The 26656-nt window shown below is 29.2% G+C and overlaps 3 protein-coding genes across 3 annotated transcripts; 1 reads left to right on the forward strand and 2 right to left on the reverse strand.

The window, feature by feature from the left end:
• Nucleotides 1-493: 493 nt before the first annotated feature.
• On the reverse strand, nucleotides 494-3276 carry LOC145192068 (nucleolar protein 10-like). Its single transcript, XM_090085248.1, has 3 exons — nucleotides 3147-3276; nucleotides 1462-2869; nucleotides 494-1074 (listed from the first exon to the last, which is right to left on the reverse strand). The coding sequence occupies exons 2-3, from the start codon at nucleotides 2861-2863 to the stop codon at nucleotides 536-538; spliced, it is 1941 nt and encodes a 646-aa protein (XP_089941374.1). The 5' UTR covers nucleotides 2864-2869; nucleotides 3147-3276; the 3' UTR covers nucleotides 494-535.
• A 3008-nt stretch (nucleotides 3277-6284) lies between these two features.
• On the reverse strand, nucleotides 6285-13572 carry LOC145192069 (beta-glucuronidase-like). The gene is made up of 12 exons (XM_090095965.1): nucleotides 13348-13572; nucleotides 12938-13123; nucleotides 11999-12177; nucleotides 11431-11696; nucleotides 10216-10322; nucleotides 9829-9972; nucleotides 9278-9453; nucleotides 8817-8963; nucleotides 8503-8587; nucleotides 7819-7995; nucleotides 7600-7735; nucleotides 6285-6845 (listed from the first exon to the last, which is right to left on the reverse strand). The coding sequence occupies exons 1-12, from the start codon at nucleotides 13519-13521 to the stop codon at nucleotides 6721-6723; spliced, it is 1902 nt and encodes a 633-aa protein (XP_089952091.1). The 5' UTR covers nucleotides 13522-13572; the 3' UTR covers nucleotides 6285-6720.
• A 5466-nt stretch (nucleotides 13573-19038) lies between these two features.
• LOC149894107 (uncharacterized) lies at nucleotides 19039-23554 on the forward strand. Its single transcript, XM_090071313.1, has 5 exons — nucleotides 19039-21332; nucleotides 21430-21671; nucleotides 21878-22131; nucleotides 22364-22601; nucleotides 23467-23554. Exons 1-5 carry the CDS (start codon nucleotides 20986-20988, stop codon nucleotides 23472-23474), a joined length of 1089 nt encoding a protein of 362 aa, XP_089927439.1. The 5' UTR covers nucleotides 19039-20985; the 3' UTR covers nucleotides 23475-23554.
• The last annotated feature ends 3102 nt before the right edge of the window (nucleotides 23555-26656 follow it).

Here is a 26656-nt window from a genome sequence, read left to right on the forward strand (position 1 = left end):
TAATTCATAATGATGAAAGGTAAAATTTAACACTGAAAGTTCATTTTTATGGACTCTATTAAGCATGATTTTTAGAAAAAAAACATTTCTTATGTGTGATATTGTCAGTTGTAAATTAGAAAGTGGAATAAAAAAAAAAGTCTATTTGGTTCCATTATGTTTAAACAAAGGAACACATTTCACTTTGGATTTTTGGAAGACACTGCAGTGCACAATTTTCACAGCTGTTCATGATTTTCACAGCAACTAACATCTTTCACAGCAATGCAGAAATTTGAAATTAATAAATTAATTTGTAAAAACATTCTATAATAAAAATATGGTGAGCACTCAACTCAGAGCCTTAAGTGAACTATGAACAATATAGATATAACATATAAGGTTAAGCATATAAATGTAGGTGATACAAGATGATGTAATTAAATCATAACTATGTAAATATTACTCTTGTTGGATTAATAGGAACAGGTAAATATTCTTAAAAACAACAATATTTATTGTTTAATAATTTCTATAACTATTAAAAACCATAAAGCTATCTAACTTTTTTGCCACGCCAAAATACTGGTTTATTTTCACTAGCAACAATTTTTCCAGCAGAACGTCTAACATCTTTACGCTCTTTTTTATGGATTTTTGTCTGTTGCTCCTTTACTATATCTCTCTTAGATTGTGAAAGCTTAAATGTCATTTCTCTGCTACCTAAAGCGGTTCCAGATTCTTTAACAACATCTTTATGATCGTCACGAGAAAGCATTTCACCAAGTGTTGCAGAAGATTTTTTAAAACCATTTGTTTTCAGGTCTTCATGTTGCATAGAATATAATTTAAAAGCATTTTTCTGTTTTTTAGTCATTTTTTTCTTTTTTTCTTTGGTTTTGTTTTCATGAGTTGGATATAGATTATCATCTGAATCATCATCATCCACATTGGTCCTTTGCTCTAACCTTTCTTTCTCATGCTTTGAAACAACAGGATGAAGAAGTTTATACTCTTCACTTTCCATATCAACTTGGAAATCTTTATTTACAAACATAGCACCAAAGCGATCATCACCAAGAGGATTGGATACTTCTAAAGAACAGAAAAATTTTTTAAAAAAGATTTTAGGAAAAAACTTAAAGCATCAAATTTTAATTATGTAACAATGTTATTTATATATATATTACACTATTAAACAATACATAATTTATAAATATCAGCGGTAATTTAACAATATTTATATATACTATTGTACTACTAAATGATATTTATATATAACTATTTATAAATATTGACAATACTATACCAATACTGGCATTATTACATAGTTTTAACTTTGTATATAAATTTCCATTTTAAATTATAGATAAATATTAAATGTTTAATGGTTTCAAATAAGTTAGACCTGATTACAAATCATTTACATAATTATCTTTTTAGTTTGGTTAGAAAAATGGACTTAGTTAAAAAAAAAGTTACCATTAGCTTGATCATTTTCTCTATTACTTCTATCCAAAAGTTTTTCTGCCAACTGTCGATTAACTTTGGGCATTTTATTAGCTTTAATACGACTAACACGCTCTTCTTCAATTTTCTTTTTAATTCTATTCTTTCTATATTCTTCATATGCAAATGGTTCAACAATAGATTTAGCTTTGTGGTATAATCGCATGTCAATAAAAAAACCATGCATGTAAGCACGGACAAGATTTGTACCCCGAAGATGGCCAAGACCTAAATTATCAAGATCCACATCTGTAACAAATTTATAATCATCATAAACTAGAACTTCATCAGACTCTTCTAATTCTTCTGTTATGCTATCTAAGAAAGAACACCATTTAGGTGCTTGACCTAAAGCAGGAATGTAATACACAGAGTTTTTTGAAGATTCGTTTGCTAAGAAGATCAAGCCAGAGTCTTGATAAACACACATATCATTTATTGTAATTCCAGGTTCTACAGAAGTAAAATTCTCACCAGTTTCTTGATCCCAAATTTTGAGGATCTTTGAATCAGTTGAGAGAACTTTGTTATTAAGTTCATGAAAAACTATATTTTTGATTGGAAGTTCATATAAATGGTTTTTGTTTAAACGAGGTTTGTTAGTTCGAATGTCAAAAATCATGATATTACCACTACTAGTGCCAACTCCCATCTCCAATCCATTTCTAAATGTTAAAGCTGTTACTGAAGGAAGTATGCCATCACCTAATTCAATACCAGATGTAGCTAAATCTAAAGTACCAATTTTTAATCGAGATCGGGGGTCAAAACATACAACTTTTCCATCTTCAGATCCGCATGCAAGCATTTGATGATCAGGATTAATTTTACAAACATTTAATTCATTAACTTCAGAATCAAATGGTTGCAAAAACCTCCCTTGCTCAAGATTTAACCTAAACACTTCCGCACCATCCCCTACAAGATATAGATCACATGAGGGTTTATGATAGGCCAGGTCCCTGCCAAATTTAGGCATTCTAGTTCTGTAATATCGCCCATACTGTGCATGCATTTCTACATAGCGATCAGCTTGAAGAAGAACAAGTTTTGAAAAATCTTCTGCCAAGAATTCAAATTTTATACATTCTGAATCAAAGCATCTGTCAAATTTTAATGACAATTGATCAACTTGAAAGCATTTCAATCTTGGTTTATATACACCTGTAGTAATAAGGTATTGACCATCAGGTGAAACTTTAACACAATTTGATGATGTTGGCATATCAAAGTCTTGTATAAGTTCAATTCTTCTACGTAAGTCAGAATCATTTTTTAAAAGCTGTCGTTTTTTTCTGTCAGAAATCCATTCAGGTAATGATTTCCCAGATGAGAGATTGTAAACTTTAACATTATTTGCTTGTGAAACTAACATTTTATACTACAAATACACAAAAAAACAGTAAATTGAGTTAAAACTTGTTAAATACATAAAAAATAAAATCATAGAAAATCTTTTTTATTTTGATAAGGACATATTTTCATGCATTTTAATCATCAATTTATAAAAAAATAGCATTATTTGATTTTTGTAGGTTAAATATTTTTAATACAACGTAATAACTTTCATAAAGCTGCTCTTTTAACTATTTTGATTAACTATAGCTAAAAGTGTCAGTATAACATTAGAACTAAAAAAGCAATAATTTTTCCCTTACTAACTCCAAAAGCAATAATTTTTGGTCAATCTTGATGTATCAATGAATAACCTCGTGATACTGAAGGTTTAATGATATGTTGCAGCGGTTCTAGGTATCACACTATCACGGGGAGGGTGAACATTGTCTTAAAAACCCAGCTGCTTTTTAAGCAATCATTCATTTATTAGGTCCGCATGAGATCGGAACCCCTTCATTCACACAAGTGTTAGGCTAGGCATCATCACTTTTACAAATGTGTAGATAAGGTCATGTCATATTTTTGATATTGGTAATTTTAATAAAATACCAATTTGGGAAGAGATTTTTTTCAAAAAAAAAATTTTTAAAGCAAAAATAAATCAGCAAAAATCAAGTTTAAGTAACGAGAAAATGAAAACGTTAAAAGCAAAGCAATTGAAATTAAATATTTTAAATGAAACCACTAATCAGTGAAATGAAACATGCAAAACACGTCACTGATTTCGTTCGATAAAAAGTTTTTACTTGTATTTACAAAAGTAATTTTTGGAGAAATTATAACTTTTTATCATAATTAGAAAAATCATTTAAATTTTGTGACGGACAAATTTTTTTATTAACACCAAGCTTTGGCACCAATTAATTAATTTTCGTAAAAGCTTTCTTGAAGTTTAAAGTTAGAGTAATATTTTCAGCTCAAGCTAGCTGCTTCAGTGGAGCCATCTTTCGGGATCTCAGACTAGTGTCACCCAAATCTAAACTCCCTCTAACTTTAAAAATACAGCGGTGGCCAAAAATTAAAGACCACTCATTTTTTTTTCAAAATTTATTTTTAACCTTAGTATTATTTTATTTTGGAAAAAGGTATCAAAAAAAGAAAAACATTTTTAGAAAGAATTTTTATTGTATTTTACATTTATTATAAAAGAATTTATAATTTTTTTACAAAATAATGTTAAAAAATTAAAAAACTGACTAGTAAAAAATATAAATGGGAAAAAAAGTTGGACAAAATTTTAAGACCAGTTTCAAAAATATTTCAAAAAGCAATAAAAAAATAATTTAGAAACGTGTTGTTCCTCCATTTGTTTTCAAGCACTCTTGTACTCGTTCTGGCATTGAATTCATTAAAGTTTTGATTACTTCATCAGGCACATTTTTTAAATGATGAGAGATAGAAGAATTCAAATCTTCCAAATTGTAAAGTTATTCTTTACCAAGCTTTTGATCAAGCCACGACCATAAATTCTGTATTGGATTCAAGTCTGGACTATTGGCAGGCCATGGAAGCACTTGAATTTTATTAGAATTGAACCAATCGCTAACAACATGCGCTTTAGGACACGACGCATTATCTTGCTGGAAAATAAATCCATCTTGCAACTGCCATAAATCAATGCTAGGAATAAGCGAGTTTTCCAAAATTTTGATGTACCTTTCTTTGTTGAGTCTACCATCGAATAAATGAAAAACGCCAACTCCACAGGCACTCATACAGGCCCAAATGCCTATTGAACCACTGCCTTGTTTTGTTCGTTTCAAAATGCATGATTCATCGAACCGTTCGCTTGGAAGTCTACGCAACATTACGCGACCTTTTCTGTTGTCTATCTCAACGTTCATTTCATCACTAAAGACCACACGGCTCCACTGATCTGTTGACCAATTTTTATGTAGTTTGCACCACTCTTTCCTGGCAAATTTTTATTTTTTATTTAAGCGTGGTTTTTTTGCAGCAGCACGCCATAAATAATTTAAATTGTGGAGGACCCTTCGCACAGTTCTAGGGCTTGCTTTCAGACCATTTGACAGTGTTCATTTCGTAGACAAGTCTGTAGATGATGCTTGTCTGTTTTCTTTCATTAATCTCACTAACGAGCGAACATCACGGTCATTTGAAATTTTATTGCGCCCAGTCCTATGACGATCATTAATTGACCGGGTCTCTTTGTATCGTTGAATTATGTTAATAATGCAAGAGTGAGACCTTCCGAGCTTTTCTGCTATTTGTCTGATGCTATAGTCTTCTTCTTTTAATACAAGAGCCGCGTATCTGTCTTCTTCGATCTTTACACGCATTTTTGCAATATTTTTATATCCTTATTGCAATTCAAAAAATAAATGTTTATTTGATATTGAAACTCAGGTTTCGACATTTTATTTTATAGCCAACGTAATAAGCAATTAAGACAGTTAAAAAAAATAATGGATTATTATTTTTAATAAGTGCAAATTAAAGATTTGAAAGTGGTCGTTAAATTTTGTCCAACTTATTTAAAGAAGATTTATAAGTACTCATCAGTTTTTTAATAAGTTAAACGCTATTTAATTAGAATTAGATTAAAAAAATTATACCACTTTAATCCGTATGTTTTAATTAACAAGATATATATAAAAAAATTTAATATGTCAATTAGAATCTTCTTTAATTTTAATTTAAAGATTAAGAAACCAACTAAAAAATGAGTGGTCTTTAATTTTTGGCCACCACTGTATATTGAGAGTAAAAACTCTATCCTCATCCGCCGGACAAACAAGTAAAGAAACGAGAAGGGGCTCAGAATGAGCGAAAATAACTTTAACAATTTTTTTTGACAAGATTTATTACTTCCTGTAAACAAGCAAAGGATTCAGGTTATCTAACTCAAAACATCTTTTTAAATTATTTATTTTTATAATTATATTTTTTTGATACTACTTAAAGATCCGCTCACTCTTTTCAGAAGAACATGGATTTTATACTTAATATTATCATTTAAATATTTTGTTGTTTAATAAATGAAAAAAGTGCACTGGAAATAAAATAAATTATATATTAACTATACATTAGTTACACCCTGATTATAAGTATAAAATTTTTCTCTGACTTTTACAAATAAATAAAAAAAACAGTTTTTTTCTTCAGATAACTTAGATTTCAAAAAAATCACGAGAAATAATGATCAGGAGGTTCAATCTAACCTATCGGTGCTGCCGTTTCAATCGGCTTCATTGGATTTACTTTATGAGAGTTTGCTTACGGGACCTGTAAATCTGCTTCAGGAGTTTATGTGTCCATCTATCTTTCTTATTAAAGAGCTTCAAGCCAGTTCATTGGTATGAAACATGCGAAAAATGAAATTGGATTTACAGTAAACTTGATTTAACAAATCAAGACCTTTTAAATGCAATAAACGATTTCTCGTTAAAAATTTAAAAATTCAACATTTAACTAAAGTTAAGTTTTACATTAATGCGTATAATAATAATAGAAATATTCGTATAACTCAATATTTTTCCATTTTTAAAGATATTTTAAAAATACTTGCAATACAAAAATTAGTTTCAATAATCCATGAACAAATTTTTATGAAAAACGGATGAACAAAGTAAAAGACTAACGAATAACATACCATTGCAATTACAATTCAAAAATGACATAACATAATACCAAATATCGGTAAAAATATATTAAAATTTAGCATAAATTATTTTTGACATGATTAGCTGCTATGTTGAATAAAAAAATGAACAACTCAAAATTACTGTTTAGTTACGTAATATGAAAATTTCATTAAATTTATTTTTAGAGAAAGTACGCTTTTTCTTATAAAATAGACATCAGATTTGATGATCAAGCGTCAGTTTCAATAGTAGAAGATAGCGCACGATAACGCTCTCTCAAAACGTGCGCTACCCATTTCGGCTGACGATCTCTTGTGAAAACACCTTTTTTGTTACCGTCAACCCTTTTTAAATCTAAAAAGTTGAGAGTAAAAATCTAAAACTTTGCTATTTTTCTCTAATCGTCACTGAAACCGAATGATTTAAGAAAATACCCAACACAAACTTATAATTACATAATTATAAATACAATCACATAGATTATATAATCACATAACCTATATAATCACAAAAATTATTAACACAAACTTGTAATCGCATAATTATAATCACATGAATTATAAATGCGATTAAATGTGTAAAATACTGAATATATTTAATGTTACATTTAATGTTAATGTAACATCGACAACGATTAAATAGTTCCTAGTCTCTAAACTTCCTACTTTATAAATTGTATTTTACATTGAAAAATATTTCCCTGATATAAATTTTTATTTAACAAAAAAACAAATTACAGTATTGGTCTTCTATTTAGAAACTTGTTAATCTTGGTAAAGAGTTTATTGAATTAAATATATTTTCTTATTTATGTTAAACAATCAATTTGCAGACCAGAAAGTGTAATTATGTAATACTTATCCTTGTTTTGTTATGTAAAATCCAAAATTCACACTTCTAATAGGTTTAGCTTCTCCCTTTATGAGTGTGATTTATGTTGTTATATGGTATATGAGGTTACATAATATTAGGACATTTTTATTTTAAAAAGGTTTGCAGTAGTTTTGATTAAATAAAATTTATTTTAGAAAACTCATATTCATAAACCTCAGACTTTATTGCATAAAGTATACAGGAACACCATAGTACAATTCTTTAAATAAGATACCTTGTGCAGTCATGAAATCTGCAAGGTTCCATATCATTTCTCCAACTAAACCATTTCCTCTGAACTTATCAAAGATTGGGAAATACCGCCGCACAGTATCAACTTGATATTCTTCAGTAAACATTGCAGATGGAAGCTGTTGAAATAATTTAAAAAAAGGATTACACAACAAAATTGTAAAATATTTTGCTAGTTGTTGAAAGAAAGTCAAAGAAATACCCGATGAATGCCTGCAACAGCATCTGCACCATATTCAGACATGATAACTGGCTTGTTTGTAACATTATGCCATGAAGAAAGAGCATTCTCAAGCTGCATTGCAATAATACTCAGCTGACCTGAATCATGATACCATGCATAATAGCTGTTATAGCAGACAACATCTACATATTTTACCTTAAATGAATTTAACAAAAAAGTGTACAGTAAAATTAAATATATTCAATATTTTACACACACACACACACACACATACTTTTCAGACCCCTTCTAAACAGATTATTAGGGTATGTAACATTGTATAAGTTTTAACTTATACAATACTACATACCCTAATGTATACCATAATGTAATATATCAATAAAAAAGCTTTAATAATATTTAACAAAATAAATAATATATATAACAAAACCTGTTTTAAATAAATCAAACTAACGGTTTTGCAGAAAAAAAAAATTTTTCCAAAAAAGAATGGTGTGATAGTAGTAATATTGTAAAGTAACAATCTGTATGAGCAATGATGTGTTAGTAGTAATATTGTAAAGTAACAATGTGTACAAACATTGATATGAAGTTATAACCCTGCAATGTAACAATGGTGTGAATGTACAACAGTGTAAAAAGATGAAAAAAAGAATTTCAAAGTTTGAAAAAAAAAATTTTTTTAATAGTATTTAAACTTACTGCCTTATCATCCAACCACATCTGATTCCCTACAAAGGTTACAGGTCGAGTTGGATCCAAATCACGTGTATGCTCTATCACTGATCTGTTTAATAATAAATTTTAAAATGTTACCAAGTTTACTATGTTAAAACTTTATTTCATTAAGATTTCTATGTTAAAACTTTATTTCACCAAGATTTCTATGTTAAAACTTTATTTCACCAAGATTGATGACTTAAACCAAAATGTCATTTTATGATGTTCTTTTTTTTACAAAATTTAACACTTAACACAAAACAAAAAATTGTTTAAAAAAAATTTTAAAACCTAACTTGAAGTATGCATCAGCTTCACTGTATTGAGACTGTGGTTCATTAGCCACTGACCACATTACTACAGAGGGATGATTTTTATCTCGATTTATAAGTTCCTTCATAACTTCATTATGATGTTTTAAACTCTCTTGACCCATATTTGTTCTAAATAAAAGTTTGTCTAGTTATAATAAATCAAATGTAATTATATTAATGTAATCTTTGTTATAAAAACATCTAGCAATCAAAATCCTATCATTTGTGCCTGGTTTTTGAACCTCTACATTTCCATATAAAAATCTAACTAAGAAATCTCTATCATTGTCGCATAAGTTTCTAGACAGATTGTGTCATAAAATAGAATTAAGGAGCTATATAAACATCCAGTTATAAAACACTTGTCAGATGTTTAGTATTTACTTCATTAAGTTCTAAGGTAAGTCAAACTAAAAGAATAGAGAACACATAAAATTTTTCACCTCTGGATACCAACTCCAGGAGACTCATCTATAACAACAAGCCCTAGTTGATCTGCTAAATCCATTGTTTCATCTGCATATGGGTAATGGCTTGTACGAAAACTGTTTCCACCCATCCATTTAATTAGGTTTAAGTCTTTAACAATCATTGAAAGATCCCATCCTTTGCCTCTGATCTAAAATCAGTTTCTTTAGTTTTTTTCACCATTTAAAATATTTTATGTTTAGTTATCTGTTTTTATGGGATAAACAAGGTTTGGGATAAAAGATTAACTTTAGAATTATTGGTAGATTTTCTAATCACTCAAGGAAAATCTTATCTAACTTGTTATTTTTTGTGCAAAAAAAAACTTTTAGTAATCACTAAGTTTTGTGAATTTTAAACTAATTACTACAATTATGTAGAAAAATATAGTAAAATATACATTTCACAACATTTTTTATGTTATACTGATTATCAGCTGCTGATGTTGAATTATTTCTACAGAGATTTCAATCTGAATTGTATAGGACAAAGTACACAATATGCTATTGTAATAGATTAAGCTTACATTTGAATCCTCATGCATTCCAAATCCCTTGAAATAAAATGGTTTTTTGTTGATATAAAAGTTCTTATCATCAGTTTGAACAGTCCGAAAACCAAAGGGTAATCGATAAATATCAGTTAAGTTGTTTGCACTATTAAGCATAATCTGAAATACAAAGAAATCTGTAATTACATTTAACATTTAATAGTAGTAATTTACTTTATTCATTATAACTTAATGCATGCTAGTGCATGCTAGTTATCAGAAGTTCTATTGTTGCTGCAACTGTTTTTTTGGAATGAAAACTTAAATAATTTTGCACTACATACTTTTTCAAAATATTTAAAAATGTGTAACATGTTAACTACCTTTTTTTTGGAAAATATTTTTAGCAAATTTTCTATTTACCTTGAGAGTATACATATAACCTGGAACATCATCCATTCCTATAGGCCACCATAGGTTAGCTTTATCTACTGAAATGCTGCCATTAAATAAATTGTTGCCCTTGGTAACTAAAAAGAAAAGTGCACAACTAAAAAAAAATATAGGTGATTTGCACTTGGATATAAATTCAACAACCAATGATTTTTGTTGTATCTCAACTTTATTTTAGAGTATTGTAAACTCACTGATGTGCATTTTAAAAAGAAATATACAGCATCAGAAAAATGTTTGAGAAAAAATCTTAGAAAAAAAGATTAGCAAACAATCGACAAATAACATTTAAAAAAATCATAATAAAAGCAAAAAAATGTTAAAAAAAAAGTTATAAATCTAAGTAAAAAATGGTAAAAATACCATTACATACTTAGAACCATATTTATTCATTTCTGTTCAAAAAGTTTTAACTTTAGTCCTTCTTTTTAAAATGTCACCAATTAAAACAATTTCTAGTCATCTTTAGTATTAGTAAATGAAAAATGTCACCAAAATCTGAGAAATGTTTCATTATGAACATATAAAAGTATAAAATCAATATTTACTAAATTTTTCATAAGAATGAACCATCAAACTAAAAACCATTACACTAAAAATCATTGTAATTCATTTTTTTTTTTTTTTTCAGGAAAAAAAAAAAATGATTAGCATATATATAGACAAATATCAATAAAAACATAGGAAAGAACTGTTGTGCAGTTTTCCTCCCATATTATAATTGATATTTTGATAATACAAAATGTTCTTCTGTTTGTACATGCATATATTTAAAAAACAACATTCTCCTGAAAAAGTTGGTTCACCATTTTTAGATTTCTTTATTTCTAATACTGAAGTTAATTAAAGTAATATATAATCTCTAAAACTTTATGCCGAGTTCAGAAACCCTTAATTACTTAATTTTTTTTGCTCAACAAAAAATAAAATTTAGAAGTTTTTCATCCTTATGACATTAAAATCTCAATCATTTTCCAAAACATAATTTTTCAGATTTTTCTAACATGAGGAAGACTGTTTTAGAAAAACATTTTACTAAGTCAAGATCAATTTTGAGGTAAATTTTTATTATATTTCATAAATGATTGAGATTTTGTGCTCATAAGCTTTCTGCATGACCATTCTGTTCATATTTTAGCGATCATGCATGATTTAAAGATACCTCAAGCACTTAGCTAAAATTACCTGCTTTTGAATTTCCTGCTGCATCAATTACCTCATAAGTCACAAAAACAGAGTCCTCTGTATCTTTTTTTTGGTCATCATCTTCAACTACAGCAACGCTACTTTTGAAATTTAAGATTCCAGCATCATCTTCTATATCTGTTGTAACTGATACATCAAGCAAAAAAACAGTAGGAGTTACATATAGTTTAACTGGCCGATGAATCCCAGCATAATTAAAAAAATCCATTTGCAGCACTTGAACAAAATAACCAGGTGGATATTTCCTAAAAATTAAAAAGTTTTTTTAAAAGAATTACTAACTGAGAGATTGAGAGCCAGTGTAGTCTAACCCTCAAATTTTACCAATTATTCCCTGTACTACTCTAAAGGTGAACTTGTTATAGAACAGTAGTATTTATAAGTATAAAAATATCTATTGACATATAATCATTTGATTTATAATTTTAATGTAAAACTTCTTTTGCCATTTTTTCAAAATAACTTCAACTGGCTTAGGCCAATCTTGCTCTCAGCACCTCTATTTTAAATATTTTCTCTCATTACCTATTAAATAAAACTAAATTACCTTGTTGAGGTGTTTTGCATATATTCAATTGAACCTGGCGGCAAAGTGACAGGTGTCAATGTGTTATTAGCAGCAACAGTTATACGATTTTCTTCACCAAATTTGAGAATACTTGTAACTTCTGCTTCAAATGGAAGATGACCACCTTGATGGTGCATTACTGCTTCTCCATTTACCCACTATGGCAAATGTAATACAAAAAAAGAGTTATTATGTAAATAACTATGTATGGGATTGATAGCCATTAGTGCCCCAAAATCTGTTTAGAATATCTGCAGAAATGATATTTTTAAATATTTGATAAAAGACAAATAAGCATATTGTAACTTAACACATTACTGTAATGAAAACATATTTTTTTAAAAATAAAAATACAATCTATTTTTGAAGATAATGAATATAGAAGAATAATAACAATAAAATAATTGTTTTTAGAATAAAGAAATTAACTCTATGGCTTTAGAAAACTAAATAACATTCTTTAGACATATAAATTGTTTTTTTTTTTCAATATTTATATTCACTTATATTATTCATTTTTAATCCAAATCAATTACAATACTAAAATAAACAAAAAGTCATGAAAAAAACAGGCAGATAGTTTGAATTCATTCCAAAATGTCCTCCTGTTCAAAATCATAAAACATCAAATTGGTTTTAGCCATAGGTACCCACTGAATTATTTGAGAAAATCAGTATGTAACTGTTTAATTTTGCACAAAAGCTTAAACTGCACCAAAGCTTCCCTGTTAAATTATTTAGCAAAAGGATTTCATAGTTGCGTTTGTCAGCCAGATTTTGATTTTAAGTCCCAATAACTAGTGCACTAATAGCTATTAATCCTGTTAAAGATTTTTTTTGGCCACAAGATTAAGGTTGAATCTTGATTTATCCAACAGTGAACAATAACACTAGTAGCAAAAATTTATTTCAACTTACTACAACACATAAGTAATGACAACTTTCAAATCTTAGAACTACTCGCAAATTTTTTTCATCATCCCAACGCAGAGGAACAAATACATTTTTTTCATACCAAACCCAACCAACAAAATCTCGAGTACTTGCTTCTTCAAACAAATCATTAAAACTTGCTGGAACAGGCATCTGAATGATATTACCTGTCTAGAAATATTTAAAAAAGCACTTACAAGGATGATAAAATTAGCAGTCATCATGCATTAGCACTAAGGTTTCATATTATAAACAATAATAAACAAAAATAATATCAAATCACTTAAGTAATGTATTTTTCGACTGAGTGTATATAAATATAATTTGAAGAATGGAATTCTTTTTAAAGAAGATTTGTCTAAAACTAAATCCATTTATTTATTTAAGCAGCTAACCTCTTTCAATGATTTTTGATACCATTTATTGTGAAAACCAGCATTCCTTGCTGAAGAGTTATCTATACGAAAGTCCCATAAGCCAGTGAGTAATTTAACTTCTCTTGATTCAGATTCTTGAGGGAAGAGTGCAAGAGAAGAAGGAAGAAAAAGTAATCCATAGAAAAAGAACATCTTGAACTTTTTTTTTTTTTTTTTTTTTTTTGTTTTAATTCTTGTATTTTAACTAAAAAATTTTGCACGTAAAAAATATATTTGAATAACTTTAAATTAAGAGCTATTGAAATTCTACTCTATATTTATATCAATTGTTTATCCTTATTCTACATCAGAAATAGCAAAATGCATTTAAGATAATTTAATGTTCAGAAAATAATCCTATGAACTGCTAAAAAAAAATGCAACTGAGCTAAATTAAAAATAAAAACACCAGTCATTATATAACTATTTGATGTTACAGGGTGATGAATGAATTTCAACTGTATTATATGAAAAACATCTTTTCTAAAAACAAGATCAAGAAGATCTGATGTTTAGTGAAAAAAAAAAAAAGTTTTGGTTTGCCTTAATTACTAATTTAAACTGGTTGATTGTTAACAAATAGAACATTTGTTAGAATATATGGTAATGTTGATGTATAGGTATACACTTGGTAAATCTGCAATCCACGACTGAAAAACATGCTGAATTCTCGGAATTTTATACATTAGAATAAGAGATCAACGCACGGTGAGAATAGAATAGAAAGAGAACTTATAAACAAAAATGAAAAGTGCTCAAATAATTTTTTTCGGCGGTCTCTTCGTTTTAATTCGAATTTTTTTTTTTAATACTGTTGTGAAATTTAAGAAACTGTCTTAAAAAGTTGCAGAGTTACCAAAAATTGCTCGATGGGAATTATTGGAAATTTTCTAAAAATTAAGGTCCTGTAATGATGTAATCAAACTTGTATATTCCTTCCCCGAAATCGTTTTCTACATCGAGTTTCTATCTCGGTAAGTACGATTACGATTTAAATTGATGGCGTGAAAAATATGGATCAATGGTGAGAGTTTTCAAATTCTAGAATGGAAGAAGCTGGTTCTGTAAATAATGTTGCAAGATATCTCTATTAATGCAGAAGAAAGTACATCACAAACTTTCTAGTTTAACCCTTTCGTACCGGAATTTATTTACGCGATTTGAAAAACGCAATACTATGCCTCGTAAACACTTAAATAGATGGTTTTCCTTACAAAATAAGTTAAATAAAGTATATACCATTGGAAAGCAGGCAAAATTCAGAATCCGAAAATTAAATTAAAAAAGTAAAAAAATTGAACTGATGACGTCGACATTATTTCATATTGATGAAGTAGCATTGCGACTTTTAAATATTTGCTAATGAAGCCTTTCAAATAGCTAGCTATATTGTTTTAGAAGTGATTAAAGGCTTGTTGAACGGTGCAAAATTTATTCACCTTTCATTTGATAGGTTTTTTTTCTAATATAGATAACTAGAAAATAAATAAATAACATTTTTCTCTGGTGACGTAAATTTTTTTTTTTTTAAACCTTTTTGAAGCATAGGCTTCGGAAATAGTCCATTTTTTGACACATATTACTTTCAATTGTTCGTGTTGATATTCTTACCAATCTTCTGTTTAAAGTTAAACTTAAATAAACTTAAATTGTTTTTGATTACTTTCAATTTTGAAAAGTTACTTTCTGCTGAAGCAACAGTGACTTGACTTGTGAGAAGTGTAAAACGAGCAACATAAGTATTTGTGTAAATGTCTTCCAGTTGATTTGCACAAATCGTAGACGATCCGGAACAGTTGCATAGTGACTTGAGATGATATTGCTTAAATGTTGAAATTCTTGACCTTTGCTCAATGCATTCAATATCACTTTCATCTTTCTCCTGATTCCGGAGATTATACCTACCTGAATTAAATTTTTGGCGTTAAAGTTTCAAACCTGCAACATGCTGAATTCGCAGGCTTTGTTTTAATTCAAAACCGAACGGATTATTCTATTCAAGAAAGTCCTTTTGCAGAAATATTTATTCTCAATAATATGAAATGAATTTCAGAACTAGAACTATTACTAGTCTGTAAATTTAAAGTAAAGAAAAAGCAAATCGTCTGCAGGAGGGACAAGTAAAACCAACTTTGTCAGTTTTATATACAGAGTTTTTCAAATTTGTCAAAAACTCGCCACTAACTAATTCACTTATCGTCTAATTAAACGCGGATCTCGCTTTCGACAAAAAAGAAGCAATGTCATCATGCAACAAAAATTTCTTGTGTGAAATGATCAACAATATTTTTTTATATTTTTTTAAATCCGTCTTTGAAAATGTGATTTGATGATTTTTTTCTTTTCATTTGAGTTTAACTTTTATTTTGTATTTGATTTTATAACTTTACTGCTTTTATCAAGGGATTTTTTCAATTTTTGGTGCCATATTTAAATATTTTATAATATTTTGTGAATATTTTTATTTAAAGGTAACAAAGTTGTAACATTATTTGGGGTCAACCTTTTCAAAACTTACGCCTTCGTAACGCTACAAATTTTGTGAAAAAGCAAAAATTTTCATACAGCGTATCTTCGCGGTTAAAAAAAAAACAACGAAAACATCTTTGTGATTATAAAAGAAAACCACGATTTTTTCACACCTTTAATTTTTAAACAACAAAGAAACTGTTTAACAATTTTAGCATCGATTTTTTTTTTTCCTCTCGTGAAGTAAGAGAGAGATTTTGTAAATACGTTAATATTTGTTTTATAACGAATACTTACGCACTTATGTATTTAGTATAATTTTTTGCCCGACTGTACGTAACAGCCACATGGTTTGCTTATTCCTTGTTTATTCTCAATCCTGGAAAGTGAAAATGTTACGACTACGGCAATATGGAGCCCAGAATCCAATAACTAAAACTAAAAAAAAAAACTCTGACTTATATTTTGTTTAATATTTAAAATCCTTGAAAATTGTAATTTTTTCTGTTAACAAAAGTTTGGTCAAAAATAATTTACTTAGTCACAAATAGATTTGGCGCGTTTTGGTTTCCTGATTTAAAGATTCTTAGTAATTTTCGTTTTAATTTTGGAGGTAACACGAATTCATCAGACCCATCTTACCCATTTGGCATTACACTTGACTTCAATGATCAAGAAATCGCTGCTCTCACAACGGACTGCCGCATTTACAAGTGTTGATATTGACAAATTCAAATAATTTTATTATTTTGTTAAGTGATCGTATGAATGTTAAATAGATATTTTTTTCGTCTTCATCGCCATAAAACATGAACATTTTTAAGGCGAAAAAGCTCTTCAATTTCGACCAGGACACCTTTCGACCTCACCACAATTTTTGAAAACTATAGAACTTTCGTTGGGAAATTGAAAAATTCTGCTTACACAGGGTGCGGAAAAGAAAATCTTTCGGAAGAAAAATTTTTAATACTGTAGTTATTAATAGTTAGTTGTAATTAGGATTTAGTAATTTGTTATTTTGACTGGCTTTAGCTGTAATTTCAATCTTTTGTTTTACACAGATTGTAAAACAAAAGGAATCTTATCATTTGTAAAGCCATTCAAATTAATCCGTTGATATCTTTGTGATAAATATATGTCAAAAACAATTAGCGGAAAACCTTGACTTTTGGTATTTAAGGCGCTCCAAATTTTAAGCATTGAACCAAATGAAGAATATCTTGAAATTACGCTTTTATTTATAAATGTCAAAGCGAAAAAACTTACCGGACGCTTCATGTTGTGAATTTATTTCTTAAATAATACTCAAGATTGTTAACCAAGTTTTTAGATAAATTTTAAAAGCAAGAAGTAGAAAGCAAAATGAATCACTATGAATCAGTGAGAGAATTTTGCACTCAGTCTGAATGTAATGATTATAAATAAATATAAAGTTAGAATTGTTAATCCCAATTACCTTACCTTTATCTAAAATGTCAATCATTCTCATTAATGTTCGAAGTGTCGAGGAAACAATACAAAAATTTACAAACTTAGTCTTAGAGCTCATTCACATATACATTGTTTGCGAAAGTCACAAGGATGTATTTATAATCCGTATCTGCTAAATTACTTCCGGAATTTTAATGAAATAAAAATAAATATGCTTAATGCTAATTACAATTACTTGTTTGTAAACAAAAGAAAGTACTATAAAGCTTTTGACTAAACGAACCTTACGGACCAACTTAAAAGCCATACAAAATTGAGGCAAAATGATAACTGATTCAATTGTTACTATGAAAAGTTGGCACCACACTTTAATATTAAACGCTAATGCAAGTTTTTGATACCCGAAACACCTTTTTGTAAGTAACTCCTCTGTACTCGTCACAATCCTTTTACTGGGTACGTCGACATTTAAAAAAAAAAAAACCTAGTGCATTTTGAAAAAAAAAAAAAGTTTGAATCTGGGTAGCGGATTTCTATCAATTTTAAAAAAATTGAGCATTTATTTTAGTTAAAATACGTAAGTATTACAAAATGTTTCAGGGGGTTTGTGTTCGAAAAAATGCAAACTAAAGTTGAGCTAGACCTACAGCAGATCTGTAGATCAAACTTGTGAAAACATTGAACAAAATCTTATCGGCGGTTAATCAAATAAACGGACCAGAAAAATTTGATTTCCTGATCATAATTTCTCAAGATTTTTTAATGCCTAGCTGACTTCGCTTAGCAACAAGCAAAGAAATTTTCCTGTTTTAGTTCAAGTAATCTGAATCTTTTGCTTGCTCACAGGAAGTAATAAATGTAGTCAAAAAATATTTTAAAAGTTATGCAGCCAAAATTCACATGCAACAAGACCAATTATGAGTTAGAGATGGTGAAGGAATCTTCAATGGAACTAACTTGCATCCCTATTCTTATCCAATCTTGAATTGTGAAGTAAGTCACCACTACAGCTGTTTGAGATGTTCCCACCTGAAACTACAATAAAGATTTTATTAAACTGCGGAGTCGAAGCAGGATATCAGTAAAATACTTACCGCCATCACAGTTTATTGTAATTTTTTCATAAATTGTATTTGTAAATAGCAAGTAAAGAAAACGATGTCATAAAACTCCTTGTTAAGTGTTTTAGTTTTGTGCATTGTTCACTTTGTAATGTTGTCAAACTGAATGTGACGTCTGAAGAATAAGACAGCATTTTTAGAAAAAACTTGTTGCTTAACTCCACCATGTACGATTCTAAGGTAAAACAATTTTTAATTTAATTTTTAATTCTATTAAATTTTTGGTATCCAATCAATATAACAGCAGGCAACTAAAATAATAACTCACTTATTACTACAATCTTTTTATTCGAGGTCTAATAACTTTAACAAATTTCAGAGTATACTAGTTAACCGGTGATCATTAATTAACCGGTAATCACTAATTACGATACGGAAATATTATTTGATTACTATAACTTAGGCAGATGGCAAAGAGGCAGCTTTACTTTGTCTAAGAAAGCATCAGATTTTATGTTTACACTAATAATCATAGTGCATAATGCTTTCTCGACTATCAAACAATATTTAATTCTATTTTTAATCGATCTTTTGTTTGTGTTTCCCACTTGGCTTCATACAATCTTTCAAAGCCACAAATTTTTAATTGTACTAAATTCTGGAACACCTGCTTTTTTGTTCAAAAGTAAAATAGGATTCAATGTCCAATACAAAAACGCGAAACTTTCTGCACGTATGGCCACAACGCGGTTCTAGTTGACTTGACTGATTTTTCAATCGATTAGGAACTTTCTGGTTTTTTTTTTTTTTGATAATCAATATCGGTCTTTCGTTGGTTGGTTTTAACAAAGTACCACTTTCCCACATTCGAAGATGTCGATACACTGTGGCTTTATGTAATCCATTTTTTGCTCAAAAAGGAAGCTTTTCAGACTAAGCATCGGCGTTTGGTTTTTCCGTTAATACTGAATAAGGAACGAACAAAGTTCTAATTTCTATATCAGTCTTTGAAGATAATTCGAACCATCTAATGTTTGTTAAAAAAGAAGTTTTTTGTACGTTATGAACAGCAAAAATTTTTGTTTTGAGAAGTTTATATTTGTTATTTTTTGAAAAAAAAGTTCAGTGGATTTAATGGAATAGCAATTCTGGGCGATGACTGGAAGAATGGAAACAAGTACGTGAGGTATTGTAAGTTTTTTTCTGGAACCTTTTAACTTTGAATTAACAATTATTTTAATTTTAATTCGATCTATTTAAAGTGGTTTAGATAGAAAATTGTACTTTATTCGTTATCATTCGTTATTAACGGAAAAACAAAACGCTAATGCTTATTTCAGACAACGCAAGCCTCAGTTAAGATGGCGTCCGTTCAAAAGTAAAGAGCAATCAAACTTTTTCTCATTAGTTAAATGATCACCCATTGCGTCATACTACTACTAATACTTGAGTTCAGTTAAATTTACATTTAAAATAAAACAAGTTTTTATAATTACGCTTTTTATTTAACACTGCATTTAAAATGAAAAATAAGAAGTTGTATGTTTGTTAATATTTGGAGAAAGAGGAGAGAGGGGATGGTTTGCAAAGCTGTTGTAAGCAAAGAAAAAAATCATCTTGCATTAACTTTGTTCAATCCACAAAGTTTTAATGCAGGATGATCTTTATAGCAACGAGAACTTCGTTAGATATGCCAACTATATTCTTAAATCAACAATTTTTTTCCGTAACGGATTTTCGTAGTGCATCTTACAAAATGTCGAAAACTTTCGTTAACATAATTCATTCATAAAAACAGATCGTAATCCTCCATTGTTGTAGTTATTCTTTGAGTTTAATAAGATTAATTACATACAAAAAAACTTTGTAACATTTCTCAACACGTTTCCAAAAGAACCATTGAGTATTTCAATATTGATTATCAATTAACGTGCGGAATTAAGTTACGTAGAGTTTTGTGAAGTTGTAATGTTGTGTATTATCTATATTTATGATAAACTATGATAAAAAATGATCTTGCCTATGATCCGGTGTCAATCCTATAAACGCATTACAGACCTCTATTTACAGGTCAGAAATTTTGTAAATTATAAGTCAGTAAAAACAGAAATCACAAGATTTTTCTTTTTTCTTTTTGTTTGCACACAATTTTTTAGTTTGTCAATTTCACATTGTTCTTTCATTAAAATTATTTCGTTGAAGTCTGTGAATAAGAAAAAATATAGAGAATCTCTGTTTTCTGTATTTTACTGGTCTTTATTTATGCAGCTGTGTAAAACTCTGTTTTACAGAACAAAACAATTTTTCAGTCTTGTAAAATGCATTTCTGTAAACGCTTGTAGGATTGACGTCAGTTTAAGAATAGTAAAAACTCACACTTCGTGTTTGCAAAAGGAATTAAGCACTTATTTTTATTTGCTCATTTGGTAATCGTTCGGCAAAATATGTTTTTGTCTACTTGTACTTTAATCTATATTCAACCGAGGTTTATTAAATCATTTAGAACATTCGCCAAAAATCAGGTATGCAAGTGTTTAAGCTTTAGATGTCTTCCTTTTAAAAACAATCGCGAGAATGAAAGTAATGATGAAAAATTTAATATCAAATTCCGCTTCAGATAAATTTATAGGAAAAGAGTAAATTTTCCGACTGAAAAATGAGCCACTTTTGGTACAAATTATGTGTTGTAGTTGTTTATGGATTTTTGGTTACTAAAGGAGAGAACACTAAACGTATTCAATTGAAATCTATTCGGGAATCTAAGGCGTGTCTTTTTGCACATAATTATATCAGAAAGGAGTGGCATGGAACCGACGAATTAGAGTGGGATGACGATCTCGCATACGAAGCAGAGAACTGGGCAATGCAGCAAGCGATAATCAACCAAAAGGAGTTTCATTCCACAATGATCGATGAAAATGGCGAACACTACGGGGAAAACCTTTATTACATAGAAGGAAGCACCTCAGTGCAATGCATGGACGCTGTCTACTTTTGGTACATGTGAGTGCTTCTTAAACCTGAAATTTATTTAAAAGCACTTTAAAGTTCTTAAGTTTTCAATTTCAATCTGATTGCTCCGTTGCTTTGGTCACAATAGGGAACGACAAAAATGCGACAGTCCAAGTGATTGCGTCACAGTACGACAAGAATACAATTTTGAAAACATAACGTACAGCGAACAAGCTGGTCACATGCAGCAGTTGCTGTGGAAAACAACAAAAAAAGTGGGTGTTGGAATTAAGACAGCTCATAACAACGCATGGATTGTTGCAAGATACAAACCTGCTGGAAATTCACAGACAACCAACTTGAAGGATTTCATTGCAAAACCAGTCAAAAGTAAACCTTTTTACCACCTCCTCCCCTCCTTTCATTTGTTTCTCTGTTATTTTTACTTTTAATCAATTGCTTTTAGCTAAAGCGATTGATAAAATTGCCTTAGTTAAAGCCTTACTTTAGTAAATGGAAAAAATCCTGTGAAAAGTTAAGCAATTCTCAACCCTTTTTATTAATTAGTATAAAGATATTTTAACTTTTGTTTCAAGTGGGATATCCGAAGGAGAACGAATTAGTATCCCCTTACAACATATTGCCATTCAATTACACTCTTGAGATAATAGTCTCCGAAATTTGCGTAGATGAAGTTGATGAATGGGACAGCTGTCAGAATTTTCTTGACGAGTGCAACAGTATTTCAATCCAAAGTAAATGCCGAAAATCTTGTGGTGTAGCTCAAACTCAGTGCACGACAAAGCAAGAAGATGAATGGACGCAATGGGTGAAAGTCTCAGAATGTTCTGTAAATTAGTATTTGTTACTTTTTAATTAAAAAATCTTTTTAAAAAATAAGTTAAAAAATTTTTAAATTTAATAATCTTTAAAATTGATTTATATTAATTATATATATATATATATATATATATATATATATATATATATATATATATATATATATATATATATATATATATAAATTTGAATATAAATACGATTTCATAGCAATTAATACTTTTGTAAATCTGAAAATATAGAACATTTGCAAATATACAGAGGAACGTTTCTGCATCAATATTTCTAAAAGAGACGGAGGAAAGAGTTGTGTCGGAGAAAGACAACGTTTACAAAGTTGCACAGGTTGCGAGTGCGTCGATGTAGCCAATGATTGCGCTAATCAAAAGGCAAAGGGGGCTTGCGAACTTGCAGAGGATTGGGCTAAAATTCAATGCAGGAAAACGTGCGGGTTCTGTGACGTTTTAGCTCCTCATGAAGGTAGGTTTCAGTTTTTTTGTAAAAAAAACTTAACCTGTCATCTTTTTTGATTTATCAGTACGTTCATGAAAAAGTTTATTTTTACTGGAATTTGTCCTTTAATCATTTTGAATTATTTTGTTCTATCTCCCATTTTAAAAGTTGGGAGAAAATGAGTTATTAATTTTACTAAGTAATGATTGCTTTTAAAATACGCTCTATTTTACAATTTTTTTTTAAATAATTTGTTTAAACATAAATTATTTAAAACATAAGTTATTATTTCATAAAAAATTAAAGCTAAAATTTTAAATAATTTTTACTTTAAGAAAAAAATCAAAAACTTTCTCCCAACGTTTTAACTTGGAGATAGAACAAAATAATTCTAACCTCGCGATATACCAATTTTTAATAAAAATTTCGTGTTTGGTAAGTTTTATTTTAATAAGAGATATAGCAGATTTGAATTGAGTTTAAAGATATATGCCATTTTTATTTTTATTTTGAGTTTAATTAACGGAATCTATGGAGTTATGTGAAGACACATGGTTGGGCATACAAAACCTCGATAAATGATATTTCCCCACTACCCAGCACCTCCTCTATCCAAAACCCTACTCATAAAATTTGAGGAAATGTTCTGCTCAAGCCAAGAAAGAGGGGGGGGGGGGGGGGTAAAAAAATTGCCACTAGAAACACTGTTGAGTGGAATAAATTATGTAGAGAAAATCTATTTAATCCAAACCTATCATTCCAATAAAATAATGTTCTAATCTAGTTAGATGAAGTTCTCATTGCATTTTCTTTAGTTTTTATTACTTAATGATAATAATTATCATTAATAATAATAATAATATTGTTTATTTGTTTTTCTCGCTTTATTTAGAACTTTAAACTCAAGACGATGATTAGGTATGTATTTGAAATGACGATCAAAAAAATTTATTAAAAGAATATCAATGATGACAAAAGAACTTTCGATAAACTTGATATATTTATGTACACACGCACGCACACACGGGCGCATACACGTTGTTCTAAACACTCTTTGACCGTATTACCCTAACCAAATATCATCCTATGATTTACTTATCAAATATTTTTGTTAAAATGAAAGTGAAGAAATTTGTTTAAAGTAACCGAATCATTGACTAGTACCCAGACTCTTTTAGGAGGAGAAAGAGTAAAGAAACTTTAAAAACCAAAAACTCAAACCAAGGTGGGGGTGCGGGTGCGGGTGGGGAGGGGGAGGAGGACATGTAAAAATTCCCAAAAAAGTTGAGCTCAGTAGGATTACTCCATCTTCCCAAATTTCTTTATAAAAAAATGTCCTCAAAAATCATCAAAAATGTTTAATTTTTAGGGTCTGACGGGTAAAGTAAATGAAAAATATTTAAATTAATTTTCTTTCAAAGATATAAATATTTACCTGTAGATTTGAGTGAATAGGTTTTCTGTTTTGTTTTTTTTTTTACCAAATATATAATTATTTATGTTGAATCCAAAATAAATCAGAATGTTTAAATCAAACAAAAATTTTTTATTTTTTTTAATATTCAAATGAAAAATGATGATTGAAGCTATGCCACAAGTTAAATACTTTCAAAGATGTTTTACAAACAAAACAAAAATCAACACTTCTTCAGCTTCTTGTTGATATAATTTTATTGATTTTCCTCTTTTTCTAAGGAGACGATTTTCAGCCAAATTACTTCTTGAGTATTTAGTTCAGGTTCTAAAAGCAGATCAGACTTTGTGAAAAGTTAGCAATCCTTCTCTCATTGATTCGGTAAACAGATTTAGTTTATGAAACATTTTAACCACTCTCTTTGTTTTCGCTCTGATTGTTGATTATAGTTTATGACTGTAACTATGTCAAGGCTGTACTTGGCATACTTCTGAAAATTTTATTTTTGGATTGAGGAATTCTATTGAGCTCAAATTTCTTGAGAAATAACATTTTACATACTTTCCCTAAATCTAGAGGTTATGGTTTTCAGTTTTTAAACTTTCCTCGTGCTAACTCTGCTCAATATAAAGGCAATCAAAGGATGGCTAAAAATCTGCTTTTAAACGTACAGAACGACGTCACACGATCAAGTTTCGTTGAAAAGTAAAATGGAGCGCCGAAAGCACAATAAGTTGAAAATCGTTGCTGAGACAAAATGAAAGGTTATCGAGGCACTGACCAAGGGCCAATCCTTTCAAGATGAAAATGCGTAATTTACGCAAAAAAAACAGGATTTTTCTCACGCAGAGTAAATTTTTGTATAATGCAATCTGTTTTTTTGCGTAAATAACGCATTTTCAGCTTTATAGGATTGGCCCCAAGTCACTGATGTTACTATGACAGAAATACATTACAATTTGTTTAACAACAACAAAAGCTGTGCAGATAAAAATTTAAATTCGTCAACCAAAACACAAAAATGAAATTTATTGGATTTTTAAACATTGGTAGAAGATTACACTCAGAAATGGTTCTATTTTAAGATTTTGTTGAAATACTTCAAATATTTTTGCTCATTAAACAAGGTTTTTGAAGCGTGTGTGAGAAAGGTGATTTGGTTCTTTAGTTGCGATTGAATTGAAGACATTGACAGAAATATGGTAAGTTTAATGTTACTCCAAACTCCAGGCAAAAATATTTCTCCGATATTTAAATTGGACTGAGCTGAGGATTTGTATTTATACTGATAACACTGATCAACATGCATATCTTTAATGATCAATTTTTCACACAGACTCCGGATTTGTGATAGGTTTTGATTGGCTTCAATTTTTGAAATAAAAAGTATTACAAAAAAATTCCTGTTCTTTTGTTTTGTACATATTCAATTAATTAACTTAAATTTTACTGCTGTTAAAATTGTTATTTGACGATTTTCTCTTAGTTGTTTCTCTTCGAGCAATTAAAATATCACGTGAAGGTTTTAGCAGCAGTCTACCAACATCAAATCTATCACCATCAATCAATCTAGCACCATCAGTCTATCACCATCAAATCGCGTTGAAGGTTTCAACAGTAGTCTACCACCATATGGGTGTACCATCCCTCTTGATGGCTTTCCTTCATTTTTGTTAGAAAATTACTGCCAAATAGTATACAGAGAGGCTTGAAAAAACATTTTATACAATTTTATACCATTAAGCTATTGCCTGGCAAATGAGCTTTTCAAAAATTCTCAAAAAAAAAAAAAAAATCAAAACCGAGTTTACACGAAGAAAACGACTTCGAAACGAATAAAACAGTACGAATTGGACGGGCAAGAAATCAGTAAAATGGCTTTTTGAAAACTTCGCAAGTTTTCACAAAACAGAGCGACGTTGCTTTAAAAAGTTGAACGATGTAATATATACAGGTTATCGGAGAAATAAAAAGGAGGGAAAAACAAATGCAAAGTTTTTTTTTATTGGACCGCATCAACTCCTTTCCAACTTATGCATCTTATTATCGAAATCAAACCAATTCCAAAGTTCTAAGTCCAAAAGAAAATCTTTTCAAAACGGATGAACTATGTAAAGAATAATGGAAAATAGAATTTAAAAATAGAATTTAAAAAAAATAATTAAGGAAACTGAACCAGTAAGCTTGTCTTTCCGATTAAAAATAGAAAAGTGAACCTAAATAAAGAGAAAGTGTTTTGACTCAAGTGTCTAAACTAAAACTAAATATATCAGAACTCACCAAATTATTAATATGGTTGGTTCTGATTTATTTAGTTTTTTTTTCATGACACTTTAAAAAGAAGGGCAAAGTGAATGAAATTGGACAAAAAGAAATAGACATTGAAAAAGCCGGTAAAGGACGAAAACCAATACTTCGAGAAGTCGAAGTTCTATTCTTATGGTCAGCTAGAAAAGTCTTCATCTGTAAAAAGACTTTAAAGATATTATGAAGCCGGCTCCTAAAGATGCAAAAGATTTTGGTAAGTTTTTATCATAGTGAATACTTTAGATTTCGAAGGAATTGATTCAAATATTGATTTTGAACTTAAAATGAAAAGAAAGTGAAAAATGGTGGAATAGAGCCTTTTCCGCATTGTTTTTTATATGTTGGCATAATTTAATTTATT

Source organism: Hydra viridissima, unplaced genomic scaffold, assembly GCF_058129835.1.
Source record: "Hydra viridissima isolate aposymbiotic clone 2 unplaced genomic scaffold, HvirCarnegie_v1 scaffold_1, whole genome shotgun sequence".
NCBI lineage: Eukaryota > Metazoa > Cnidaria > Hydrozoa > Anthoathecata > Hydridae > Hydra > Hydra viridissima.

Bases quoted from the DNA above. Each gene is read 5' to 3' on its own strand.
- LOC145192068 (XM_090085248.1), bottom strand. From the start codon at position 2,863: ATGTTAGTTTCACAAGCAAATAATGTTAAAGTTTACAATCTCTCATCT. The intron at 1,075-1,461 runs GTAACTTTTTTT...TCTGTTCTTTAG, and splicing joins AGAAAATGATCAAGCTAATG to AAGTATCCAATCCTCTTGGT.
- LOC145192069 (XM_090095965.1), bottom strand. From the start codon at position 13,521: ATGTTCTTTTTCTATGGATTACTTTTTCTTCCTTCTTCTCTTGCACTC. The intron at 9,973-10,215 runs GTAAATAGAAAA...TTTGTATTTCAG, and splicing joins GTTATATGTATACTCTCAAG to ATTATGCTTAATAGTGCAAA. The intron at 8,964-9,277 runs GTGAAAAATTTT...ACTTTTATTTAG, and splicing joins CCTGGAGTTGGTATCCAGAG to AACAAATATGGGTCAAGAGA.
- LOC149894107 (XM_090071313.1), top strand. From the start codon at position 20,986: ATGAGCCACTTTTGGTACAAATTATGTGTTGTAGTTGTTTATGGATTT. The intron at 21,672-21,877 runs GTAAACCTTTTT...TTTTGTTTCAAG, and splicing joins CATTGCAAAACCAGTCAAAA to TGGGATATCCGAAGGAGAAC. The intron at 22,132-22,363 runs GTAAATTAGTAT...CTGAAAATATAG, and splicing joins TGAAAGTCTCAGAATGTTCT to AACATTTGCAAATATACAGA.